Raw genomic sequence first — 22,165 nt, 5'->3', positions numbered from 1 at the left:
AGGATTGCTTCAGATCATTCACAAATTGGATTGACTGTGGGGCTCTTCTAGTTCCAATAATTTAGAAATTTATGTTTTGCTTGAGGGTTCTGAGAAGTTTTGCTAGAATGTCACCTGAAAAAAAAAAGAAGGTACATTTTGTAGGTTTAAAAAGCATATATTAATGCTGATTCAATGGTGAAACAATATAATTTTTAATCTATAAATATGTAAGATTCATATTTCATTATAAACTTAATGTAATATGATCATGTTTCTATTATCCCATGTTTTTCTTATTTTTATTAGTTCTAACATAGAAGTTGGCTATTCATTATATCTGGAAATTTTATATATGCCACTTACAGAGTTAATATTTTAAATTCAAAAGTGAAATTATTTTTGATGCAATCTGCTTCTGTAACTAATCTGAGAGAGATGTTTATTTACTGATACATTGTGCTGTATGTCCTCGGGCTAATTATTTTAATCAAGTTGAGTGTTAGTTTCTTTATGTATACACACCTCACAGAATTAAAAAGATATTAATAGTATAAAGTTAAAACTCAGTGTCTGAAAATGGGAAAAACAGTTTATATTAGTGAAATAATCCATATTATTTGAATGATTGTGAGGTTAACAAAAAATAGTTCGTATGAAGGATATAAGACAGTGCCTGGTATAATTAATATGTGTTCCATTATGAGTTTCTTTCTCAAATTTCTATATTTTCAATATGTTTATACACCTTTTTAAAAGGTATTCATTGTGAATATTAATTGGTTCCATATCCATGAACTAACTATGGCCTGTAGCTTTAAAAATGATGTAGCTAATGTATTTTTTTCTTTAGCTTCCAGAGCAGTTGTAGCACAGCATGTTGCTCCACCTCCAGGAATAGTGGAAATAGATAGTGAGAAGTTTGCTTGTCAGTGGTAAGTGGTTTATTTCTATTAAGGCTTTATCCTTGGGAAGAATAAAGCAAATGAGAAAAGGAAATTATTTCAGCAGTCATCCAGAATGTTTTACTCTGTATTTCTTTCTAGTTAGAGTAGGATATCATTTATATAAGAAAGGACAGTGTAAAATTGCTTTGCCTGTATTTTGGGATAGTTTGAAAGTAAAGTATCAGAATCTTGAGAATTAAAATAGTCTGATTAAAATTTCATTAAATTACATCATTTCTTTTCAAGTAAAATTTGTGTTAAAAAATTGTCATTGATTTTGTAGAAAATAAGGTTTGTTGTATTATAGAATTTGTTTTTCGTAATATTTTATTAAAACTGAATTGGACTGACTTCTTAGAACCAGATTTTGTTTTTAAATGTCCCTTCTTTTTGACCAAAAGCAAAATTTCTTGTTCATTGCTAGTTAATTTTTTCTTTTTGTGAGTAGTAAGAGGTAACTAATCAAATGATAGAATAACCAGTATGTCTACATTGAAATATCAATTTTAAAATAATATTTTCTTGAGAAGACTGACTGGTCACATCTCAGCCACTTCCTGAAAAAAATAAATGTAGAATTGGTTAGATTTCATTCTTTCATAGCTAATTGCCTCTACATTATTTATGAATTGCAACTTAAATTCTTTAGAAGATTAACAGATTGAAATGTAAGATCACTTTTCAGTGATGTATTACTTTAAAAAATTTCTTTCCCCCATTCTCTAACATTTTTCTCCCATTCCATGTTCCTGTCACTTTATGTTCCATATTTTTGGTGCTTTCATATCTGTGTTCCTATGATACTTTTCTCTACTTTTCTACTTTTCTTAAATCAGGTTTATGATAATACCTCTAATTTTTTGCTATTTCTTCATATTCTGTATTGTTACACCTGACCCTTTATACGTGATAAATCTTCCAATGATATTAAAAATATTTGTCTTCTATATTGAAACCAAACAGTTTTTTGTTTCTGGTCTATTTGAAAACTCAATACTCAAAGTTATGAAAGTTGGAAAAAATAAGTACTGCATCCACTGTAAAATGTGTGTGTGTAAGTTATAGACTTGGTCTTTATAAATTCTTATTTCTGCCATTTCTAGGGAGGAGGAGAAGAGAAGCATTTTAAATTATTCTATCATAATTATCATTTGATTCAGTTAATAGGAAACAGCTGTAGGTTGGCCTGTCTTGTATGTATATAGTGAGTCCTAGAAAGAGTCCTATATGGCTAACTAGGCCTTCAATCCTAATTATAGCTGAAGTCACTTTTTGACAAAGACAAACTGAAGTTTGAATTACCTTGTAATTAATTAGGAATAGTCTCTGAGGTGGGGAAAGGGAGTGTGCAGCTTGAGAAGTATCATTGTTTTGGAAGTAGTTAAATGTTTTAGGAGAGTTTTTTTCTGAAGAAATTTGATCCAAGAGCAACAAAAGTTTAGTTGTTTTTCCTTCATTTTTCACATCACCAATAACTCATAATTGGGAGCTTCTGTTATATTTTGATTATTACAAGATAGGAACCTGAGTATTCACTGTATAAAATTAATGTGTTGTAGAATGTTTATTGCCAGCATACCGTGTCTGCTGATGTATTCACATATATTTGTGAATATTGGTTTTTATATTTGTGGATAATGATTTTTTATACTAAAATAAGAATGATTAAGTAATCACTTTATTTGATTTAGTCTGCCTAAAACCTAGCATATATTTTTGCTAATAGCATGAGATAGTGAAATTTGATCAATAGATATGATTATTAATTTATAACACATTGCCTTCAAATGGTTAAGTATAGACTCTGTAGTATATTGCATAATGCCATGTATTTTTTTTCCCCTCTTTTAGGCTAAATGCTCATTTTGAAGTAAATCCAGATTGTTCTGTCTCTCGAGCAGAAATGTATTCTGAGTACCTATCAACTTGCAGTAAATTGGCTCGTGGTGGAATCCTAACATCAACTGGATTTTATAAATGTCTTAGGTAGAATTTGTATTTCTTTAAAGTTAATTTACATACCCCTTGCTCTGTAGAGAACAGAACAACTATCTGTGCTGTGTCTAGTTGCTCAGTCGTGTCCAACTCTTTGGGACCCTATGGACTGTAAGCCTGCCAGGGTCCTCTGTCCATGGGGATTTCTCCAGGCAAGAATTCTGGAGTGGGTTGTCATGCCCTCCTGCAGGGAATCTTCCCCACCCAGGGACTGAATCTAGGTCTTCTGCATTGCAGGCAGATTCTTTACTGTCTGAGCCACCAAGGAAGCCCAGGAATACTGGAGCAGGTAGACTATCCCTTCTCAAGGGGAACGTTTGACCCAGGTTTTGAACTGGGGTCTCTGGCATTGCAGGTGGTTTCTTTACGAGCTGAGCTACCCAGGAAGGCCTACCAACTATCTACCTAGTCTTGAATATCTCCACTACTTAAGATTTTGTATGGTTAGATTGTAGTGTGGTGGAAGTTTAAATTCAAGGAAACTTTGATATCAAACATTGTGTTTGTGTTTAAACATTCTGAGGTTTATCAAAGAAAGAAAAGGAAGAAATTAAGTTTACTTTTTTCCTGCTACTTACATGTGTTAAAGACATAGCATTTGCCCTTTTAAATCTTGAATAATAGCCTGTGACTGAGCTCTGTCTTCAAATATCATGACTTTTTGATATTTTGCAAAGTTTATAAAATAGGCATTGACTTGATGCAGCTTTTTTATTAATTATATATATAGTAGAATTGTTTTAAACCCTACAATGTTAATGATAATGAGTTTTGAAATTGGAGAATTGATCTTTTACATTAATATTTAATTCCTTGTTTCCCATCCTTTTAGAATATATGATTCATATTGGTTCATATATAAGTAGCAGTGAATATACTATTGCTATTCATGTAAACATTGTTAGAATTGAGTGTTTTTTTGTTAATGTGCTAGTTATTAAAATTGAATGTGTGTGTACTTTACAGAACAGTCTTTCCAAATCATACAGTGAAGAGAGTGGAGGATTCCAGTAACAATGGGCAGGCGCATATTCATGTAGTAGGAGTAAAACGTAGGGCTATCCCACTTCCCATTCAGATGTACTATCAGCAGCAACCTGTTTCTACTCCCGTTGTTCGTGTTGATTCTGTACCTGATGTATCTCCAAGTCCTTCACCCGCAGGTATTAATTTTTATTGTGATTAAATATTACCAATTTAATAAGAAGGCTAAATGAAAACATGTATTATATGCATTCAAGACGTATAACTTGTCCTTGTTTTTCAGTAACATTTTATTTCTTGTTCTATTATTTTATCATATTCATATGATGCAAAGTTGTTAATTTCTTAAAACTGTTTTCTCTTGAAATTAAGTAAAATAATTTCTGCATGCTGCTTTTCAGCCATTTCACTGTGAATTTTAACTTTTCCTCATATTTTCAGGAATCCCTCATGGACCACAAACTGTAGGAAACCATTTTCAGAGGACTCCTGTTACCAACCAATCTTCAAGTTTGACTGCAACACAAATGTCTTTTCCAGTACAAGGTGTTCATACTGTGGCACAGACTGTTTCAAGAATTCCACCAAATCCTTCAGTTCATACCCACCAGCAGCAAAATGCTCCGGTGACTGTCATTCAAAATAAAGCTCCAATTCCTTGTGAAGTCGTTAAGGCTACAGTAATCCAGAACTCTATACCCCAGACAGCAGTTCCTGTTAGCATTGCTGTGGGAGGAGGAGCTGCACAGAGTTCTGTGGTTCAGAATCATAGTTCAGGGCCACAGCCTGTTACAGTTGTCAATTCCCAGACACTGCTTCACCATCCGTCAGTAATTCCACAGCAGTCTCCATTACACACAGTGGTACCGGGGCAGATACCTTCTGGCACTCCTGTTACAGTGATTCAGCAAGCTGTCCCACAGAGTCATATATTTGGCAGAGTTCAGAACATACCAGCATGTACTTCTACAGTTTCACAGGGTCAACAGTTAATCACCACGTCACCCCAACCTGTACAAACTTCATCTCAGCAGACATCAGCTGGTAGCCAGCCACAGGACACTGTTATCATAGCACCCCCACAGTATGTAACGACTTCTACATCCAATATTGTCTCAGCAACTTCAGTACAGAATTTTCAGGTAGCTACAGGACAAATGGTTACCATTGCTGGTGTCCCAAGTCCACAACCCTCAAGGGTAGGGTTTCAAAACATTGCACCAAAACCTCTCCCTTCTCAGCAAGTTTCATCAACAGTGGTACAACAGCCTATTCAACAGCCACAGCAGCCAACCCAACAAAGTGTAGTGATTGTAAGCCAGCCAGCTCAACAAGGTCAAACTTATGCACCAGCCATTCACCAAATTGTTCTTGCTAATCCAGCAGCTCTTCCAGCTGGCCAGGCAGTTCAGCTAACTGGACAACCAAACATTACTCCATCTTCCTCACCATCACCTGTCCCAGCTGCTACTAACCAGGTCCCTACTGCCATGTCATCTTCTTCCACCCCTCAGCCACAGGGACCACCTCCTACTGTCAGTCAAATGCTGTCTGTGAAAAGGCAGCAGCAGCAGCAGCATTCACCAGCACCTCCACAGCAGGTACAAGTACAGGTTCAGCAGCCACAACAAGTACAGATGCAAGTTCAGCCACAGCAAGCGAATGCAGGAGTTGGTCAGCCTGCTTCTGGTGAGTCGAGTCTGATAAAACAGTTGCTGCTTCCAAAGCGTGGTCCTTCAACTCCCGGTGGTAAGCTTATTCTCCCAGCGCCACAGATTCCTCCCCCCAATAATGCAAGAGCTCCTAGTCCTCAGGTGGTGTACCAGGTGGCCAATAACCAAGCAGCAGGTTTTGGAGTGCAAGGGCAAACTCCAGCTCAGCAGCTATTGGTTGGGCAGCAGAATGTTCAGTTGGTCCAAAGTGCAATGCCGCCCACCGGGGGAGTGCAAACCGTGCCCATCTCGAACTTACAAATATTGCCAGGCCCACTGATCTCAAATAGCCCAGCAACCATTTTCCAAGGGACTTCTGGCAACCAGGTAACCATAACAGTTGTGCCAAATACAAGTTTTGCAACTGCAACTGTGAGTCAGGGAAATACAACTCAGCTCATTGCTCCAGCAGGAATTACCATGAGCGGGACCCAGGCAGGAGTTGGACTTCAGGTGCAAACGCTTCCAGCCACTCAAGCATCTCCAGCTGGACAATCATCTTGTACTACTGCTACTCCCCCATTCAAAGGTGATAAAATAATTTGCCAAAAGGAGGAGGAAGCAAAAGAAGCAACAGGTTTACATGTTCATGAACGTAAAATTGAAGTCATGGAGAACCCGTCCTGCAGGCGAGGAACCACAAACACCAGCAATGGGGATACAAAGGAAAATGAAATGCAGGTGGGAAGTCTTTTAAATGGGAGAAAATACAGTGACTCAAGTCTACCTCCTTCAAACTCAGGGAAAATTCAAAGTGAGGCTAATCAGTGCTCACTGATCAGTAATGGGCCATCGTTAGAATTGGGCGAGAATGGAGCGTCTGGAAAACAGAACTCGGAGCAAATGGACGTGCAGGATCTTAAAAGTGATTTGAGAAAACCTCTAGTTAATGGAATCTGTGATTTTGATAAAGGAGATGGTTCTCATTTAAGCAAAAACATTCCAAATCACAAAACTTCCAATCATGTAGGAAATGGTGAGATATCTCCAATGGAACCACAAGGGACTTTAGATGCCACTCAGCAAGATACTGCCAAAGGTGATCAACTAGAAAGAACTTCTAATGGACCTATATTAACTTTGGGTGTTTCACCATCTGGGAGCAGTATACAGGAGGCCTCAAATGTGGCAACACAGCAGTTTAGTGGTACTGATTTGCCTAATGGACCTCTAGCTTCAAGTTTGAATTCAGATGTGCCTCAGCAACGCCCAAGTGTAGTTGTCTCACCACATTCTGCAACCTCTGTTATACAGGGGCATCAGATCATAGCCGTTCCCCACTCAGGATCAAGAGTGTCCCATCCTCCTGGCCTGCTGTCTGACGTTCAATCTACAAATGGCACAGCGGAATGCAAAACTGTAAAGAGGCCAGCAGAGGATAATGATAGGGAAACAGTCACAGGAATTCCAAATAAAGTGGGAGTTAGAATTGTTACAATCAGTGACCCCAACAATGCTGGCTGCAGTGCAACGATGGTTGCGGTGCCAGCAGGAGCAGACCCAAGCACTGTGGCTAAAGTAGCGATAGAGAGTGCTGCTCAGCAGAAGCAGCAGCACCCGCCAGCGTACGTGCAGAACGTGGTCCCGCAGGTGAGTCCTCCTCCCGTCACGTTCCTCTGAAACAGTCCTGATGTGTACATGTGACTTTAGTGGGATCCATGTTTTACCTTGGAAAGGTAATTGGGAGGACGTAGCAATGTACTCAAGCCGTCGTGCTCTTTTATTTTTCTCTGTTCTTTGTAATATTGAACAGTTTTCAGTTGTTCACTTAAACACATGATTTAGAGCAGGGGTCCCCAACCTTTTGGGCACCAGGGACCTGGTTCATGGAAGACGGTTTTTTTCCCATCTCTGAGGTGGGGTGGGGGAAATGCGAAGGTTCAGGAGGCAATACAAATGATGGGAGCAGCAGGTGACTCTTCCCTTGCTAGCCCACCACTCACCTCCTGCTTGCCACCTGATTCTTAACAGGCCACTGACCAGGGCTTGAGGACCCCTGGTTTAAAGCATTTTTCTATTTTGTTATACACGCAAATTAGCAATTTTGTAGAGCCAAGATAGAGAAGTACTTGTCATCTAACATTTTAGGGGGTATTTTTTAAATGTAACTTGGTCTTGTTCGGGAGAGGTTTGCTAAGAGTACACCAGTAGGGAATTTCTGTATTTGGTTTTTGACATGAGTGTATTTTGAGGCTTCTTTCACAGTACTTTTGTAAAAAAGATGAATTCCATAAGAATTTTATCAAGGGTGTTCTTATTAGGTATTGAATTATTGCCTTTATTCTTTAAAAAGGTTTATTTCTTATAATTTCAATTTGTTTCAGCTATTCAAAATTTTGTGTCTCTTATTCCTTTGCTCTATTTATTCCCTTTTAAATATCTACTCTCCCCTCTCTGCATGCCTCAGTAAATAAAAGTGTTTTCTTGTTGGACCTTTAATGGACCGGAACCTGGTGGTCCGGAGAGTAAGAGAAAGAGGCTGATAGCCCCTGGTTCACGCGGAAAGCCAGTAGAGTCCTGTTCTTAGGGCTCGCGCTGCTGCACGTAGGCACCAGGCGCCCTCTTGAGTGGGTGAAGATGCAGTGTGCCTTCTCGAGAGGGTCTTAGAAGCCCTGGCAAGAAAGTGAGCTCAGCGGGCCTCCGTGCTCCAAGGAATTAGCCAGAATTAGAGAGAGAGAGAGAGAAAAAGAAAGAAAGAAAGAAAGAAAGACACGGGACCAAAGCTCTGATGGAGCAAAGGTGTTTTAATCAACATGGCATAGGCATATATACTGTAGTTATTCTCAACAAAGATAAAGATTAAAATTCCAGACTTAAAAAACGTAAGATGATCCCTATCAAAGAGAGAGTTGCAAACAATCACCTTTTACCGTATGGCTCATAAAAAGGAAGAGGGTACTTATCACCGTAATGAGAAATGCCTGGATTCCTCAGCCCCGGGAAAGGCATGCCTCTTCTCTTAATTCCTGAATATTCAGGAATCAGTAAGGGCCAGAGGGTTCCTGACAGATCCAAAACAGCACACTGGAAGCCTCTTGTTAAATGCTTGCTGACATTTTCTAAAATCAGTGATACTGAATTGAGGATCCAATCAGCCTATAAAGATTTTAAGGACAATCTTATGTGCTGTTTCCTGGATTACTACTACTTCATTCTTTGTTTCCTAATTACTACACAGCCAGAACCTTCTGTGACTGTTGCCAGCTCTGCTAGCACTCTTCTGTCTTGGGTTTTTTCTCTGTGCTTCTGATGATAACAGCAGATTGTGTTGGTATTGATACCAGTCTAGATGACAAGAGAGGGGTGGGCGTAGGGAAGCAAAATGGAAGGTGAGAGAGCAAAGAATCCCTTGCTTAGAACATCATTCACTAATGTGTGTCTTTCTTCATGTGAATGGGTAAAGCTGGACAGTGCTGCTCTGGGAGCATAATGAGTTTTTTAATTTGTATATTAGTTTTGCTTAGATCTATTTCAAGGTATCTAAATAGGCTGAGGATTCTTCAGTGTATATTTTGTACATGGCAATAATTAATAAGGAGTTTTTGTGGAAAACAGCAAATCATTTTTATTCAAGCTTCTACAGGTTGAGTTTTTCATTTATTAAAGCACACTAAAAATTTTTTTAATAATGCAATGTCTAACATATACTAAGCATTCAGCACTTTTTTTTATATTTAACAATTTCCCAGTTCATCTTATGTGTTCCACTTTTTTCCTTTTAGACTCCATTGTAATCCTAAAGAGTTATAGTAGATGAAGCCAGATTAGAGAAAAACTCCCTTACTATAAAACTGTTTCATCCACCCTTGTTTATTGTGTCCTTTAACCTCCAGTGTGGTTATGTTCAATAGTGATACCTAAATAACAAAAAACAAGCAATACTAGCTAAGACTAGGACCCGTGTTAGGAATTTTGCACTATTTTGTCATTTGATTCACAGAGAAACTCTGTTAGGTAAACATAATTTCTATTTTAGAGACGAGGCCTCACAATGCTAAATAACTCGCCCAAGGTTACCAACAAACGTGAAGTGGTATAGGACTGAAATCTGATGTGTCTGAAACCAGAGCTCGTGCTCTTAACCCATTTGCCACTATTCTAAAAGATTTCTTTGTAAAATCCTAGATACTCCTTTTATATGTAACATTATTTTATTGACTATATTATAGGATATAAGTATCACTGAAAGATAATTTCAGGATCACAATGCTAGAATTTAACATACTGGACATATATACATTTAATTCAAACCATAAAATTAATATATTTTCAGTTCAGTTCAGTAACTCAGTCATGTCCGATTCTTTGTGACCCCATGAACCGCAGCATGCCAGGCCTCCCTGTCCATCACCAGCTCCTGGAGTACACCCAAACTCATATCCATTGAGTCAGTGATGCTTACTCCTAATCTAAAAAATGTGTATAAACTTTTATGTATTCTCCCTAAGAATGTAGTTTATTTCAAACAGCTTATAGTCTTTATTTTTGAAGTTGGTATTTTGTTGACATGTAGAAATGTAAAACTTTGCAAGGAAAAAGAGACATAGCATACATACATGGTGTCTATGAGAATAAGAAGCAAACAAAACAGGATATCTGTGTATAACTCTTAGCACAATGCCTGATACACAGTCTGGCGCTCAGTAATGGTGCAAGTATATTTTATCTTTGGTGGCTTAGACAGTAAAGAATATGCCTGCAACGCAGGAGACCCAGGTTCAGTCCCTGCGTCGAGAAGATTCCCTGGAGAAGGGAATGGTAACCCGTTCTAGTATTCTTGCCTGGAGAATCCCATGGACAGAGGAGCCTGGCGGGCTACAGTCCATAGAGTCACAAAGAATTGGGACATAACTGAGCAGCTAACACATAGGATAAAGTACCTATAAAGGCTAAAAAATTACCAGCTGCTCAAGATGGTATCATAAGTTTCCTTTGAAGGGAGGCTGTTGGACCTTCTTAAGAGCCTGTTAATAAAAACCATTTCCCCTGTTGCCCAGATTCTTTAAATTTCTTTATATAGTCTTAGAATTGTATTTTAGACCTTGGTTTAATACCATTTTATCCAGTATTTGATTTGGCACTTTAAACGGGTAGATGAAATAGAGGAATTAAATGTGATTTTTTTTTTAGCTATATTTTGTTATTTCCACCATTTCAAGGGGTGGGGGATGTTAAGGAGGTACCTTTACACCAAGAAGGAACCTCTAGACTTGCAGAAGGCTCAGGGCTGGAAAGACTGCAGGGAAACATCACTGCTGAGAATGGCCAGCAGGTAATCCTTCCTAATACCATTGTTATTTAATATTTCTTTTTTCAGTTTTGTTCCTTGTCACTACCACTAATTAGCTGTATTAATTTTATTACAGAAAAGATGCTAGGAACAAATAAAGGGGAAAGAAATATGAAAGTAAATGCTATAACCATATATTTTGTATTTAAATGGTATTTAGCTGAGTATGAAATAACTGTACTTAATTCAAGGTATATTTCTTTATTTATAACTACTTATTTTCAATCTGTTATATTTGCAAGTTAAAGTGCCACAATATGGATACTGTTTCTGAGCCCTACTCTCTTCCACTATTCATGAAATTATATTTGCTGAAGAAGGCATGGTACTAGATTGGCATATGAGATAATAAAAATGGAAAAAATTAATTATACTTAACTGAAGACTTGTCTTTTTCAGAAGCATATAAAACACATGTTGAATATATCTATCTGTTCATCCTGTGATCTGATGTCATGCCTAATTCTTCTATATAAAAATAGTTTACTTAAGGATGTACTTATTTAAGGCATTTTATGGATGATGCTCTTTAGTTTCCTGTCCTTCACATATGAATCCTTTCTGAAATGGTGCTAACATTGAATATGGATATCTTCCTGGTCCCTTTCATTCTTTGATAAAGAGTTTAAAAAGTTACCCAGCCCATCAGAAAGCATATCTGCAATCTCAGGGGGGCTATGTCTAGTCATAGTCATTTTAACAAGAGTCACAGAAATGTCATTTCAATTTTTTTTGAAGTGTATTACTGCTCAGATTTGTAGACTAGTAGTGAAAGTGAAAGAAAGTGAAGTCGCTCAGTCGTGTCCGACTCTTTGCGACCCCATGGACTGTAGCCTACCAGGTTCCTCTCCATCCATGGGATTTTCCAGGCAAGAATACTGGAGTGGGTTGCCATTTTCTTCTGCAGGAGATCTTCCCAACCCAGGGATTGAACCCGGGTCTCACACATTGTAGGCACACGCTTTACTGTCTGAGCCACCAGGGAAGCTAGTAGTACATTGTAATAATTAAGAAAATCATTAGTACTAAATGTTTTTTTTCATTTACACTTCAATGTGCTCTATTTATAAGATAGACTGTGTATGTGTTGATTGTCTAGTTATACTTAATAAGAGAACTTTGATAGGTTACGAAAATGAGAGAATATTGGAGCAGAAAGAACCTTAGATATTATCTTGTCCATAACCCTTTTTAAAGAGTTGAATTAACTTTCCCACACTTACAAAGATCTCTTTTCCAGTGATTGTCTTAATTCTGTTCTGTAAAGATGTGTATTTTGTTTAGACTAAGTGTAACCTCCTTAATACCACATTTAGAATAAATTTAGTTCTTGTTCAGTACAAGTGTTTAAAATTATCTCTACTTACTCTTTAGAGTATATTTTCCTAATTCTTTCAATTAGACCTTAGGTGTTCTTCATTAATATGTAAGTGTTTAAGAACTTCAAATCCCAAGTCTTATATATCAGAAAATAACATCAGTACAGTCTAGAAGTTTCAACCATAGTTTACTCTTGAAAAGATGATAAAGGAAGGCAAGATTATAGTTTCTTATTTTAACAAAAGGAAACCTTTGCCAAAAATAAAACTGCTACATTAATGTTTTAGATAATTTTACATTACAAAAGGAATCACAGAATTATTTCATATTCTTTGTATAATTTTACTTTTCTGGTCACACACTACTAGAGAGGTACTAGAATACAAAAAGTTAGTTCTTCAGCAGAGCAGAACAAAGAATAGTATTGAACAATATTCCTCAGGAGTGATCATTCCAAAAACATGATTTTGAGACCACTTTTACATTTATATTCAAGTTAGGGTTATGGTTAATGATCAGGCACTTTTACATCTTAAAAGAAATATATTTTGCATTTTATGTAAAAGATCTAGTTCTTAAAACATAATTTAAGTAGTACTTTAAAAGACATACAATACAGTGTAAACAAACTATTAAAAATTAGTTTTGTTGAAAGAAATATGTAATTTTCTAATATAGGAGAAAATAAAAAATACTACTTTCAGTTCAGTTGCTCAGTCTTGTCTGACTCTTTGCGACCCCATGGCCTGCAGCACGCCAGGCTTCCTTATCCATCACCAGCTCCCAGCGCTTGCTCAAACTCATGTCCATCGAGTCAGTGATGCCATTCAACCATCTCATCCTCTGTCCCCTTCTCCTCCTGCCTTCAGTCTTTCCCAGCATCAGGGTTTTTTCCAATGAGTCAGTTCTTTGCATCAGGCCGAAGTATTGGAACTTCAGCTTCAACATCAGTCCTTCCAATGAATATTCAGGACTGATCTCCTTCAGGATGGACTGGTTGGATCTCCTTGCAGTCCAAGGCACTCTCAAGAGTCTTCTCCAACACCACAGTTCAAAAGCATCAATGCTTCGGCACTCAGCTTTCTTTATTCTAAGTCTCACAACCATACATGACTACTGGAAAAACCATACCTTTGACTAAACGGACCTTTGTCGGCAAAGTAATGTCTCTGCTTTATAATGTGCTCTCTAGGTTGGTCATAGCTTTTCTTCCAAGGAGCAAGCGTCTTTTAATTTCATGGCTGCAGTCACCATCTGCAGTGATTTTGGAGCCCAAGAAAATAAAGTCTCTCACTGTTTGCATTGTTTCCCCATCTATTATCCATGAAGTGATGGGACCAAGTGCCATAATCTTAGTTTTCTGAATGTTGAGTTTTAAGCCAGCTTTTTCACTCTCCTCTTTCACTTTCATCACGAGGCTGTTTAGTTCCTCTTCACTTTTTGCTATAAGGGTGGTACCATCTGCATTTCTGAGGTTATTGATCCTTTTCCCAGTAAAGTAAATATACTGGTTTATTCAAAGAAAATGCGAGTCTTGGAATTTTTCATTTGGTATTTTCTCTAAGTAGTTTAATTCATTTTGTTTTATTGATATATTTAGCTCTGTTTTTTTTTTTTGTTGTTGTTGTTATTTGTTTACTTTTTATTATGAAAATTTTAGACATACACAAGTGTAGAGGCTTACTGGCCTTAACCAGCCTTACCCTTCACCCAGCTTTAAATATTGTCACCATTGCCTTTCTAGTTTCATATCTTCTTCACCACTGTTTTTCCCCTGCAGTAAAGTAAGTCCCAAAGATTTCAAGTTACTAATAAATACTTCAGTATATATTCATAAGTATTTGTAATACCAAATCACACCTAACAAAAATAGTACTTTCTTAATATTGTTTGTTCTTAGTCTTTAAAAATGTGTTTTTATAAATTTTGTTTGAATTAAGATCCAGAGAACACCAGATGCAATGTGTAGACAATTTTCTATGCATTGCATTTGGTTAATATGTCTTTTATTCATTCTTAATTGAACAGTTTGGATTAACTCCAGTCATCCTTGCCACATCTTCATATATCATTAACAGTTGGGGCTAAATACGCTATGATTCCCTGTTATTTAACTTTCCTGTATGACACCAGTTAGAATTCTACAATGAAGAAAAAAATAGGATAAAGCTTTGTTAGCATATAAAAACAAAAATAAATTTAATTTAAAAGTATATGACAAGCTAGTCAATAAAATATCTAGGGTAAATGGTAATAGTGTAGGGAACCAGAAAGTTCATTCTGAGGGAATTTGATAGCTCTGACAGATTTACCCTTTAATTATAATTCTGAGATTATATTTCTGTCACTCTTCAATATTTGTATTTGATTCAAACTGATCCTCTTGGTTACTCATACTTACTGGAATTTCATGGATTTTTTTTTTTTTTAATGCAGTAGTTTCATTTCAAGGAAACAGGTTGACTTTTTTTTTTCCTGGTAAATAGATTGATTCTAATGTTATTCTTCCCTGCCTTTTTCTCTGATCCCGACCCCTGTGTCTGCTTTCTCACTGTTAGTTTTTATGACTTTAAGAATTCACAGGTGAATGATTGTCAGATTCTTGTTCCAGCTTTAACTACTGCTAGATAGTTTAACTATTGCTAGATAATTAACTTTATTGCTAAATAATTGCAATACTGATCTGTTCTTGTCCCCAAAGTGAACTCATCATCTTTCCTCCAAAATACTGTTTCACTCTGGGCTTCTTTATTAGCATAAATAACAATAGTATCAATTGCCATTTATTGAGACTCTAGAGCTAGGCTCTTCATGTAGAGTTTCTGTAGTCTTCCTGCCATCCCAGAAGTTAGACTGTTACACTTTCTGGATGAGGGAATTGAGGATCAGAGATGTTATGTAGTTTGCACAGGTTCACATAGCTTGTTAAAAGGCAGATTGAAATTCTGAGTCCTGTTCTGTCAAGCTGGAAAGTCTTCCTTCTAGCCATTGATACCTGTACTGCCCTAAAATGCATGGTTTTTTGCATGTATATATTTTCTTACTAATAATATTAGAAAATCATAAGAATGAGACCCTATTATAAAAACAACTTCAATCACATCCCAAAGTAATTTTTTTTTTCTTAGACCTTAGAACTCAAAAGTTCTTATGACTCCACATTTCTAAGAACTTTCACTGTTGGCACTTTATTCTTTTCCTTTATTCATTTTTATGCTATGGCCTTATCTGTTTCTGTTTGTCTATTTTTTTTTTAAATTACTATGACTTTCCAATAAGAGGTTTTCAGCAATTTTTAGCTTAGTTTTGCTCCACTGTTTCCAATGTCACTTTATAAATAAGCAAATACATTTAATATTTTCCCAGAGTTTAAATGTATTTCCTTTAAATGGTACTTTGAAAATGGTATGCTAATCATTTCTGTGAGGAATTTAACATTATTTTTTCCTTTGTACTATGTATGTTATGAGTGAAATCTGAGTTAAACCTCAAAATGTAATGTTTCAAATTGTTTTAAGCTACATTATAATTATTATGTGTTTTTCAGAGAGAAAAGGATGGTATATAAAGGAAAAAAATGTAGCTTATATTTCGAAAACTTATGCATACAATTAGAATCCTTTTCTTGTATAATCCATCAAAATTTATAACTGAGCACCTTTCAAGATTTAAGTTGTTAGTTAAAATAGCTTTTACTGAAGAGTAATATTTACAACATTCTACTTAAATGGTTACATCATTCTTAACATCTGAAATTCCCTTTGATTTTTACTATATGTGGTTTTATGTTACTCATTACAATCTTAAAGAGATTCTATACAAAGAAATAATAATTTACAGTTGATTTTTTTCTTGTGAAGAATATGTGTAAGTAAATAAAGTGGGTGCATTTATAATTTTTTTCTCTGTTTAATCTATAGTTGTATTTCTACCCAATTTTATTAATATAAAAATCTTTAATTCTAAGTTATGTGTATTCTGTAACAGTAACAATGCAATCTTGCCTCTCTGATTCATATGAAATGAATTTGACTTCCTAAATATGTTTCTGAAATTAGTTATCTTCTTAAAGAGTATCCAAAAGATAATCATTAAAACTCCCAAGTGTGAATTTTAGGTTGAAAGTGCATAGCTATATCACTGTAATCAAATTCACAAGCCTATACTCTGTGAATGGTTTTCAGCGTCATTTCACAGACTGTGTGGTTTGTCTTTTCACAGAGCACTCCAGTGACACCTTCACCAGCTGTTCAAGTCCAGAGCCAGCCTAATAGCTCTCAGCCTTCTCCGCTCACTGCGTCCAGTCAGCATGGAGAGCCAGTGAGGAAACCTGGGCACAACTTCATGTGTCTGTGGCAGTCTTGTAAAAAGTAAATGGCAGTTCTGTTTGATATACATAAATGCTCTTTTTTCTGGGATGTCTTTGTATTTAAATTTCTATTTATGGTTTCACGAAAATTTTCTTTTGAAATCACTAACTTTTTAGCAAAAATATTTCATGTTGAAAGTAATATTTATGCAGATCCAGTGTTACCTAAATTGAAATGTATATAAATGTTGGGAAGAGCTTCATTGCCTTATGGTAGTTAGCAGAGAATGTTTAACTATTAGATTTTAACAAAAGAAAATCAGCTAAGAATTTTATGTTATATTTGGCTATGAAAAGAAATAGGTTTTTTTAAGTGGCTTGCAGTTAGTGGCAGCCATAAGATTTCTGTATAACAGACACTTAAAGATATCTGTTAGGAAGAATGATTTGTCTTCAATTTAAGTTTGAGATGGACACACCATGAAAAATTTTTAACATTATGTTATCTCACAGTTTAATAACGAATAAGTGGAATTGAATTTCTTAAACAAGGCTTTCTTAGGCTTGAAGGAGAACTTGAGAATAATACTGAACTTGAGAGTAATATTGTTTAAACTAAAATCTCAGTTCTCTTAATAGTATTCAGCTAAGAATCCGGGCCTTGTCACTTTTAGAGCTCTAAGACTAAGGTGCACACAATATCCCTCATTTTTTTTTTTTTAGATATCAAGATTCCATTTTACTTTTCCTAACTATAGCAGAAATTACCGTGTCCTATTAAAATTATATTTTTCATTATTTTTCTGATATAGACATATTTCATATATAGATTTCTTGTAAGATTGTGGCTATCAGTGTAGCCTAGGGATTATTGATAATATGCAGAATTTCTTTGGACAGTGTTTACCAAACTTTAAATCTCAACCCGTTAGTGGGGCATAAAATCATTTTGGCAAGTCTACCCAGAGGGTTTGCTTGTTTTTCTTTTCAATGAAAAAGTGAATAAAATACCTCAGATTCCATTATGTTGCTAGGGTAAGTATTGTTTTCATTTATATATGTATATAAGTATGTATATCTAGACCTTAGTGTAAAATCTATCAAAAGGGTTTTTTAAAATTAGTGCTTTAGGTTTCCTCTGATTATTTCTTTCATTTATTTAATTTAATTGCTTTTTAAATGTTTATGTTGTAAGTTAATTTGAAACTTTTTTCACTGATGTCAGATTCTTTACTTTTTTTTTAAGATTTTTATTTTTGTCTTTCATTGCAAAATAGTAGCTGATGGAGTAGGTAGTCAGTTAATGCTGTTTGTTCACTAAAACGTTTGGGAGTAGCTTCTTTAGATGAAGTGTTGAGAATATTTCAACAAAAAAAAATCACTGAAAGGGTTAATGAATCTAAATGCATGGCAGTTTCCCATCTTGTTAGTAAGATTGTTGTTACAGAATTTGAATGGTATACCTCCTCTTTTTAAGTCTTTTCAGAAAAATACTCAACAAGACTTGTTAGACTTTGTCAATTTTTAAAGTCAGTTTTAGATACTGCATTGCCAATTAGTTGAGTTTGATTCTGCAAATATTTATTGAGCACCCTCTAGAAGGGTTCATATGTTAGGAGGTAGAGATATAAAGATCACTCTCAACTCTTAGGGAAGCACATGCAAAAAACAAATAAATGACAGTTTAAATAAGTACTATAAAAAATAGTTTCTATGTTATAGCATTATTGGCAGTATGATGAACAGAATGTAATGCTGGGATGGTTAGAAATGTTTCGTTAGAGAGATTACGTTTGAGTTAGTTCTTAAAGTATGAGTAGGAGTTTGTCATGCAAAAATAATTTATTCATAATAGCAAGTGCAGGGAGTTATAGAAGGAACTGTTTATGCCCAGGGAACTGTGAGAAGCTTAGGATATCAAGAGCATAAGGACATGAGGAGAGTAAAGGCTTTTATTACAGTTGACCTTTCATATCTTCAGGGCTTCCCAGGTGGCTCAGTGGTAAAGAATCTGCCTGCAATGCAGGGGATGTGAGTTCAATCCTTGGGTCAGGAAGATCCCCTGGAGTAGGTAATAGCAACCCACTCCAGTATTCTTACCTGGGAAATCCCATGGACCGAGGAGCCTGGTGGGCTAATGTTCATAGGGTTGCAAAAAAGTTGAACATTGACGTAGCAACTGAACAACAACTTCGTATCTGCACTTGAAGGTTCCACCTAACAGGAATTAAAAATATTCTCCCAAAATTTCAGAAAGTTCCAAAAAGCAAAACTTTGCTCACGTGCTGGCAACTATTTACATAGCATTTACATTATTTACAGCTGTTTACATAGCATTTACATTGTATTAGGTATTATAAGTACTCTAGAAATGATTTAAAGTATACAGGAAGATATTCTTAAGTTATATGCAGATACTTCACCATTATTTATAAAGGACTTAAGCATCTACAGATCTGAGGGGAACCTGGAGTCAATCCCCAATGGATACCAAGGGATGACTGTTCATTTTTAATTTAAATTCCAGGTGGAAAAATACATGTAGTAACTATTGTCCCTAAATAACTATGCTCTGATTTCTTTAATATCTGATCAAAAATATTAATGAAGACTCTTCCTTGATGCATTCACTTTTAGAACTAAAATTATATCTTTCACCAATAAATTACTGTGAAATGCACTACTCACCCTTACATCACACATGTTAGTAATTTCTTTTTTAATCTGCAGGCATGTATCTTTAAAAAATTAGGACACTACTCTTTAGCCATAATTTATAACCCTGCAGAAAAATAACATTAATTACTTCAATTTTATGAGTTCTTCAAATAGGCAGTCAGTGTTTACATTTCTTCACTTGTCTTCTGCTTATTTAGAGTCTGAGTTGGAACCCAAGATTCAAACACTAAGGTTGAAAAGGCTGTTGTGTCTTTTTTAATCTGTAGATTACCCTCCATCTCTCAATTTTTCTCCTCACAGTTTTTTGTTGATAAAAGCAGGTCATTTGTCCTGTAAAGCATCACAGTCTGATTTTGCTGCTATTGTGTAGCATGTTACTCTGACTTGGAATTTTCTGTGTGTTCGTAGTTAGGTCCAGATGTTTGATAAGATTCCAGTTTGATTTTTATGAACCGTGTTTTAGAAATGACATTGTGTACTTCATCAGGCAATAGGTACTATCTAGTGTCTCTTTTTGTGATGTAAACAGCCATTGAAAATTATGGCCTAGATACATTATTTTGTTTATAAAATGTAACGTTTTCTTTTTATCAATTGTCTGATTTCTCTGAGGAATAGTTAGTTTCTAGAGAAAAGACCAGATTATTGAATATTTCTCTTATTTACCAATTTTCAAAATAATGAGTTGTTTACTGACTGCACAAAGGTGACTATGAGATGAGGTTTTTTTTTTTAATTTGGTTTTTGATTTTAGTATCATTGTAAATGAACTTGTGAACATAAGCATATTTGAGATATTTCAATCCATTGCAGATACTATATCCTTCTTAATGTTCAGATTGTCCCATCTTTGGCCAGTGAAGGCCTGTTCAAGCTGGATGTGATCTTAATTTGTCTTTGCCAGCTTCCTTTCTCCCTTTTAGACGAAATGTTCTGGACTTAACTTGTGTATTTCCTGCCCCATACGGGGAATCAACTGTTTCTCCAAGGACATCTGATGTCTTTTAATGGGAAATGATATTTAATCTGGGCTTCAGGAAGTATCCATTGCTTTTACATTGGCTATTGTTTCTAGGACTTTTCAGTGAAGAGACTAGAAAAACCATGGTTTGGAAAAACCATGTTTCATGTTCAGAATGACCTTCTCAACTCTTAGATCATAAATTACATATTTTGTTGCCTTCTACACTTTAATATTTTAACTTTTTGATCCATCAGTAACTTAGTTTCTGTGTAAAGTTAAGTGTGACTGTTGTTTTCCAAATTACTAATATTTGGTGAGTTCATTTTTCCCTTAAGTATTTGAATGGCCACCTTTGATATGTACTTAATTTCTATATGCTTTTTCTGTTTCTGAATTACTTGTTATCCCAATGGTCTCTGTCCTTATCATACTGTCACTTTCAGTTTTGATGTTGGATGGGAAGTTCCTCCTCCTAATTTCCCTTTTCAGTGTTGCTCATTTTTTCAAGCACTTACCTTGTATTAGACACTCTGTTAATTTTCAAAATTAAAGTGATATATAAATCAGACTTGGTACCTACACAGATATTTATCCTTTCAAATGAACTTTAGAATGTTTCCAGAGATTACCCCAGGGAAGCATGTTGGAATTTTTATTTTATTTGCTTTTAATGAATGATTATTTTTGTTTGTTTTTAGGTAGTGAATATTTTTCCAATATTGATTTTTTTTCCTTAGAAGAAAAAAGTATCATTCCATGGTATTATAGTCTTATTCAACTCAGTAGAACTTTAATATTTGTTCCCATAAATTCTGCAACTTTCATAATTTTATTGCTAGTCATAGTTCTTATTTCTTGTTATTCATAAATGATCTTAACTTCCACTATATTTTTAACTGGTGGTTGTTTTCTATATTTATGCCTTAATTAGTCCTCTCATCCAATTATAATATCTAATGTTTCCAGAACAGCTATATAATAGTAGTGGTAATATTTATCTTATTTCTTCAAAAAAAATAATAGACTTTTTCAAAATTTTCATTTTTAATTGAAGGATAGTGTTAGTGTTACTCATTCAGTCTTGTTTGACTCCTTGTGACCCGATGGACTGTCGCTCACCAGGCTCCTCTGTCCATGGCATTCTCTAGGCAAGAATACTGGAGTGGGGAGCCATTCCCTTCTCCAGGGCATCTTCCTGACCCAGTGATTAAATCCAGGTCTCCCACGCTGCAGGCAGATTCTTTGCTGTCAGAGCCACTGGGGAAGCCCAGTTGAAGGATGATTGCTTTACAATATTGTGTTGGTTTCTGCCATACAGCAGCACGAATCAGCCATAGCTATACATATGTCCTCTCCGTCTGGAGCCTCCCTCCCACCTCCCACCCCATCCCACCCCCTAGGTTGTCACTGAGCCCTGTTTAAGTTCCCTGAGTCATATAGCAAATTCCCACTGGCTGTCTGTTGTACAGATGGTAGTGGTATGTTTCCGTGCAACTCTCTCCATTCATCCCGCCCTTTCCTTCCCCCTCTCCTTGTCCATAAATCTGTTCTTTATGTCTGCATCTTCATTGCTGCCCTGAAAATAGATTCATCAGTACCATCCTTCTAGATTCCATATATATGCATTAATATACAATATTTGATTTTCTCTTTCTGACTAAACTTCACTCTGTATAATAAATAGGCTCTAGGTTCATCCCCTTCTTAGCACTGACTCAAACATGTTCCTTTTTATGGCTGAGTAATATTCTGGGGGGGGGGAAGGTGTGTGTGTGTACACATATACCACAGCCTCCATGTCCTAGCTATTGTAAATAGTGCTGCAGTGAAAACTGGGGTACATGTGTCTTTCTCAATTATGGTTTTCTCGGGGTATATGCCGAATAGTGGGATTGTTGGGTCGTATCATAGTTTTATTCCTAGTTTTTTTTAAGGGATCTCCATACTGAATAGACTGTTTTTTAAAGCAGTTCTAGGTCTCTAAAA

General features: G+C 35.8%; 1 protein-coding gene across 1 annotated transcript in view; it reads left to right on the top strand.

Moving 5' to 3' along the window:
* Positions 1–22,165, top strand: part of ARID2 (AT-rich interaction domain 2) — a 179,316-nt gene that overhangs the window by 123,531 nt on the left and 33,620 nt on the right. The window contains exons 12-16 of the mRNA XM_061129468.1: positions 833–914; positions 2,778–2,912; positions 3,888–4,084; positions 4,347–7,207; positions 16,449–16,597. Coding sequence (XP_060985451.1) covers positions 833–914; positions 2,778–2,912; positions 3,888–4,084; positions 4,347–7,207; positions 16,449–16,597 — 3,424 coding nt within the window. The remainder of the gene's footprint in view (positions 1–832; positions 915–2,777; positions 2,913–3,887; positions 4,085–4,346; positions 7,208–16,448; positions 16,598–22,165) is intronic.

Source organism: Dama dama, chromosome 3 (genome assembly GCF_033118175.1).
Source record: "Dama dama isolate Ldn47 chromosome 3, ASM3311817v1, whole genome shotgun sequence".
Classification (NCBI taxonomy): domain Eukaryota; kingdom Metazoa; phylum Chordata; class Mammalia; order Artiodactyla; family Cervidae; genus Dama; species Dama dama.
Note: the sequence above shows the minus strand (reverse complement) of the source record. Positions and strands in the feature narration are given on the sequence as shown.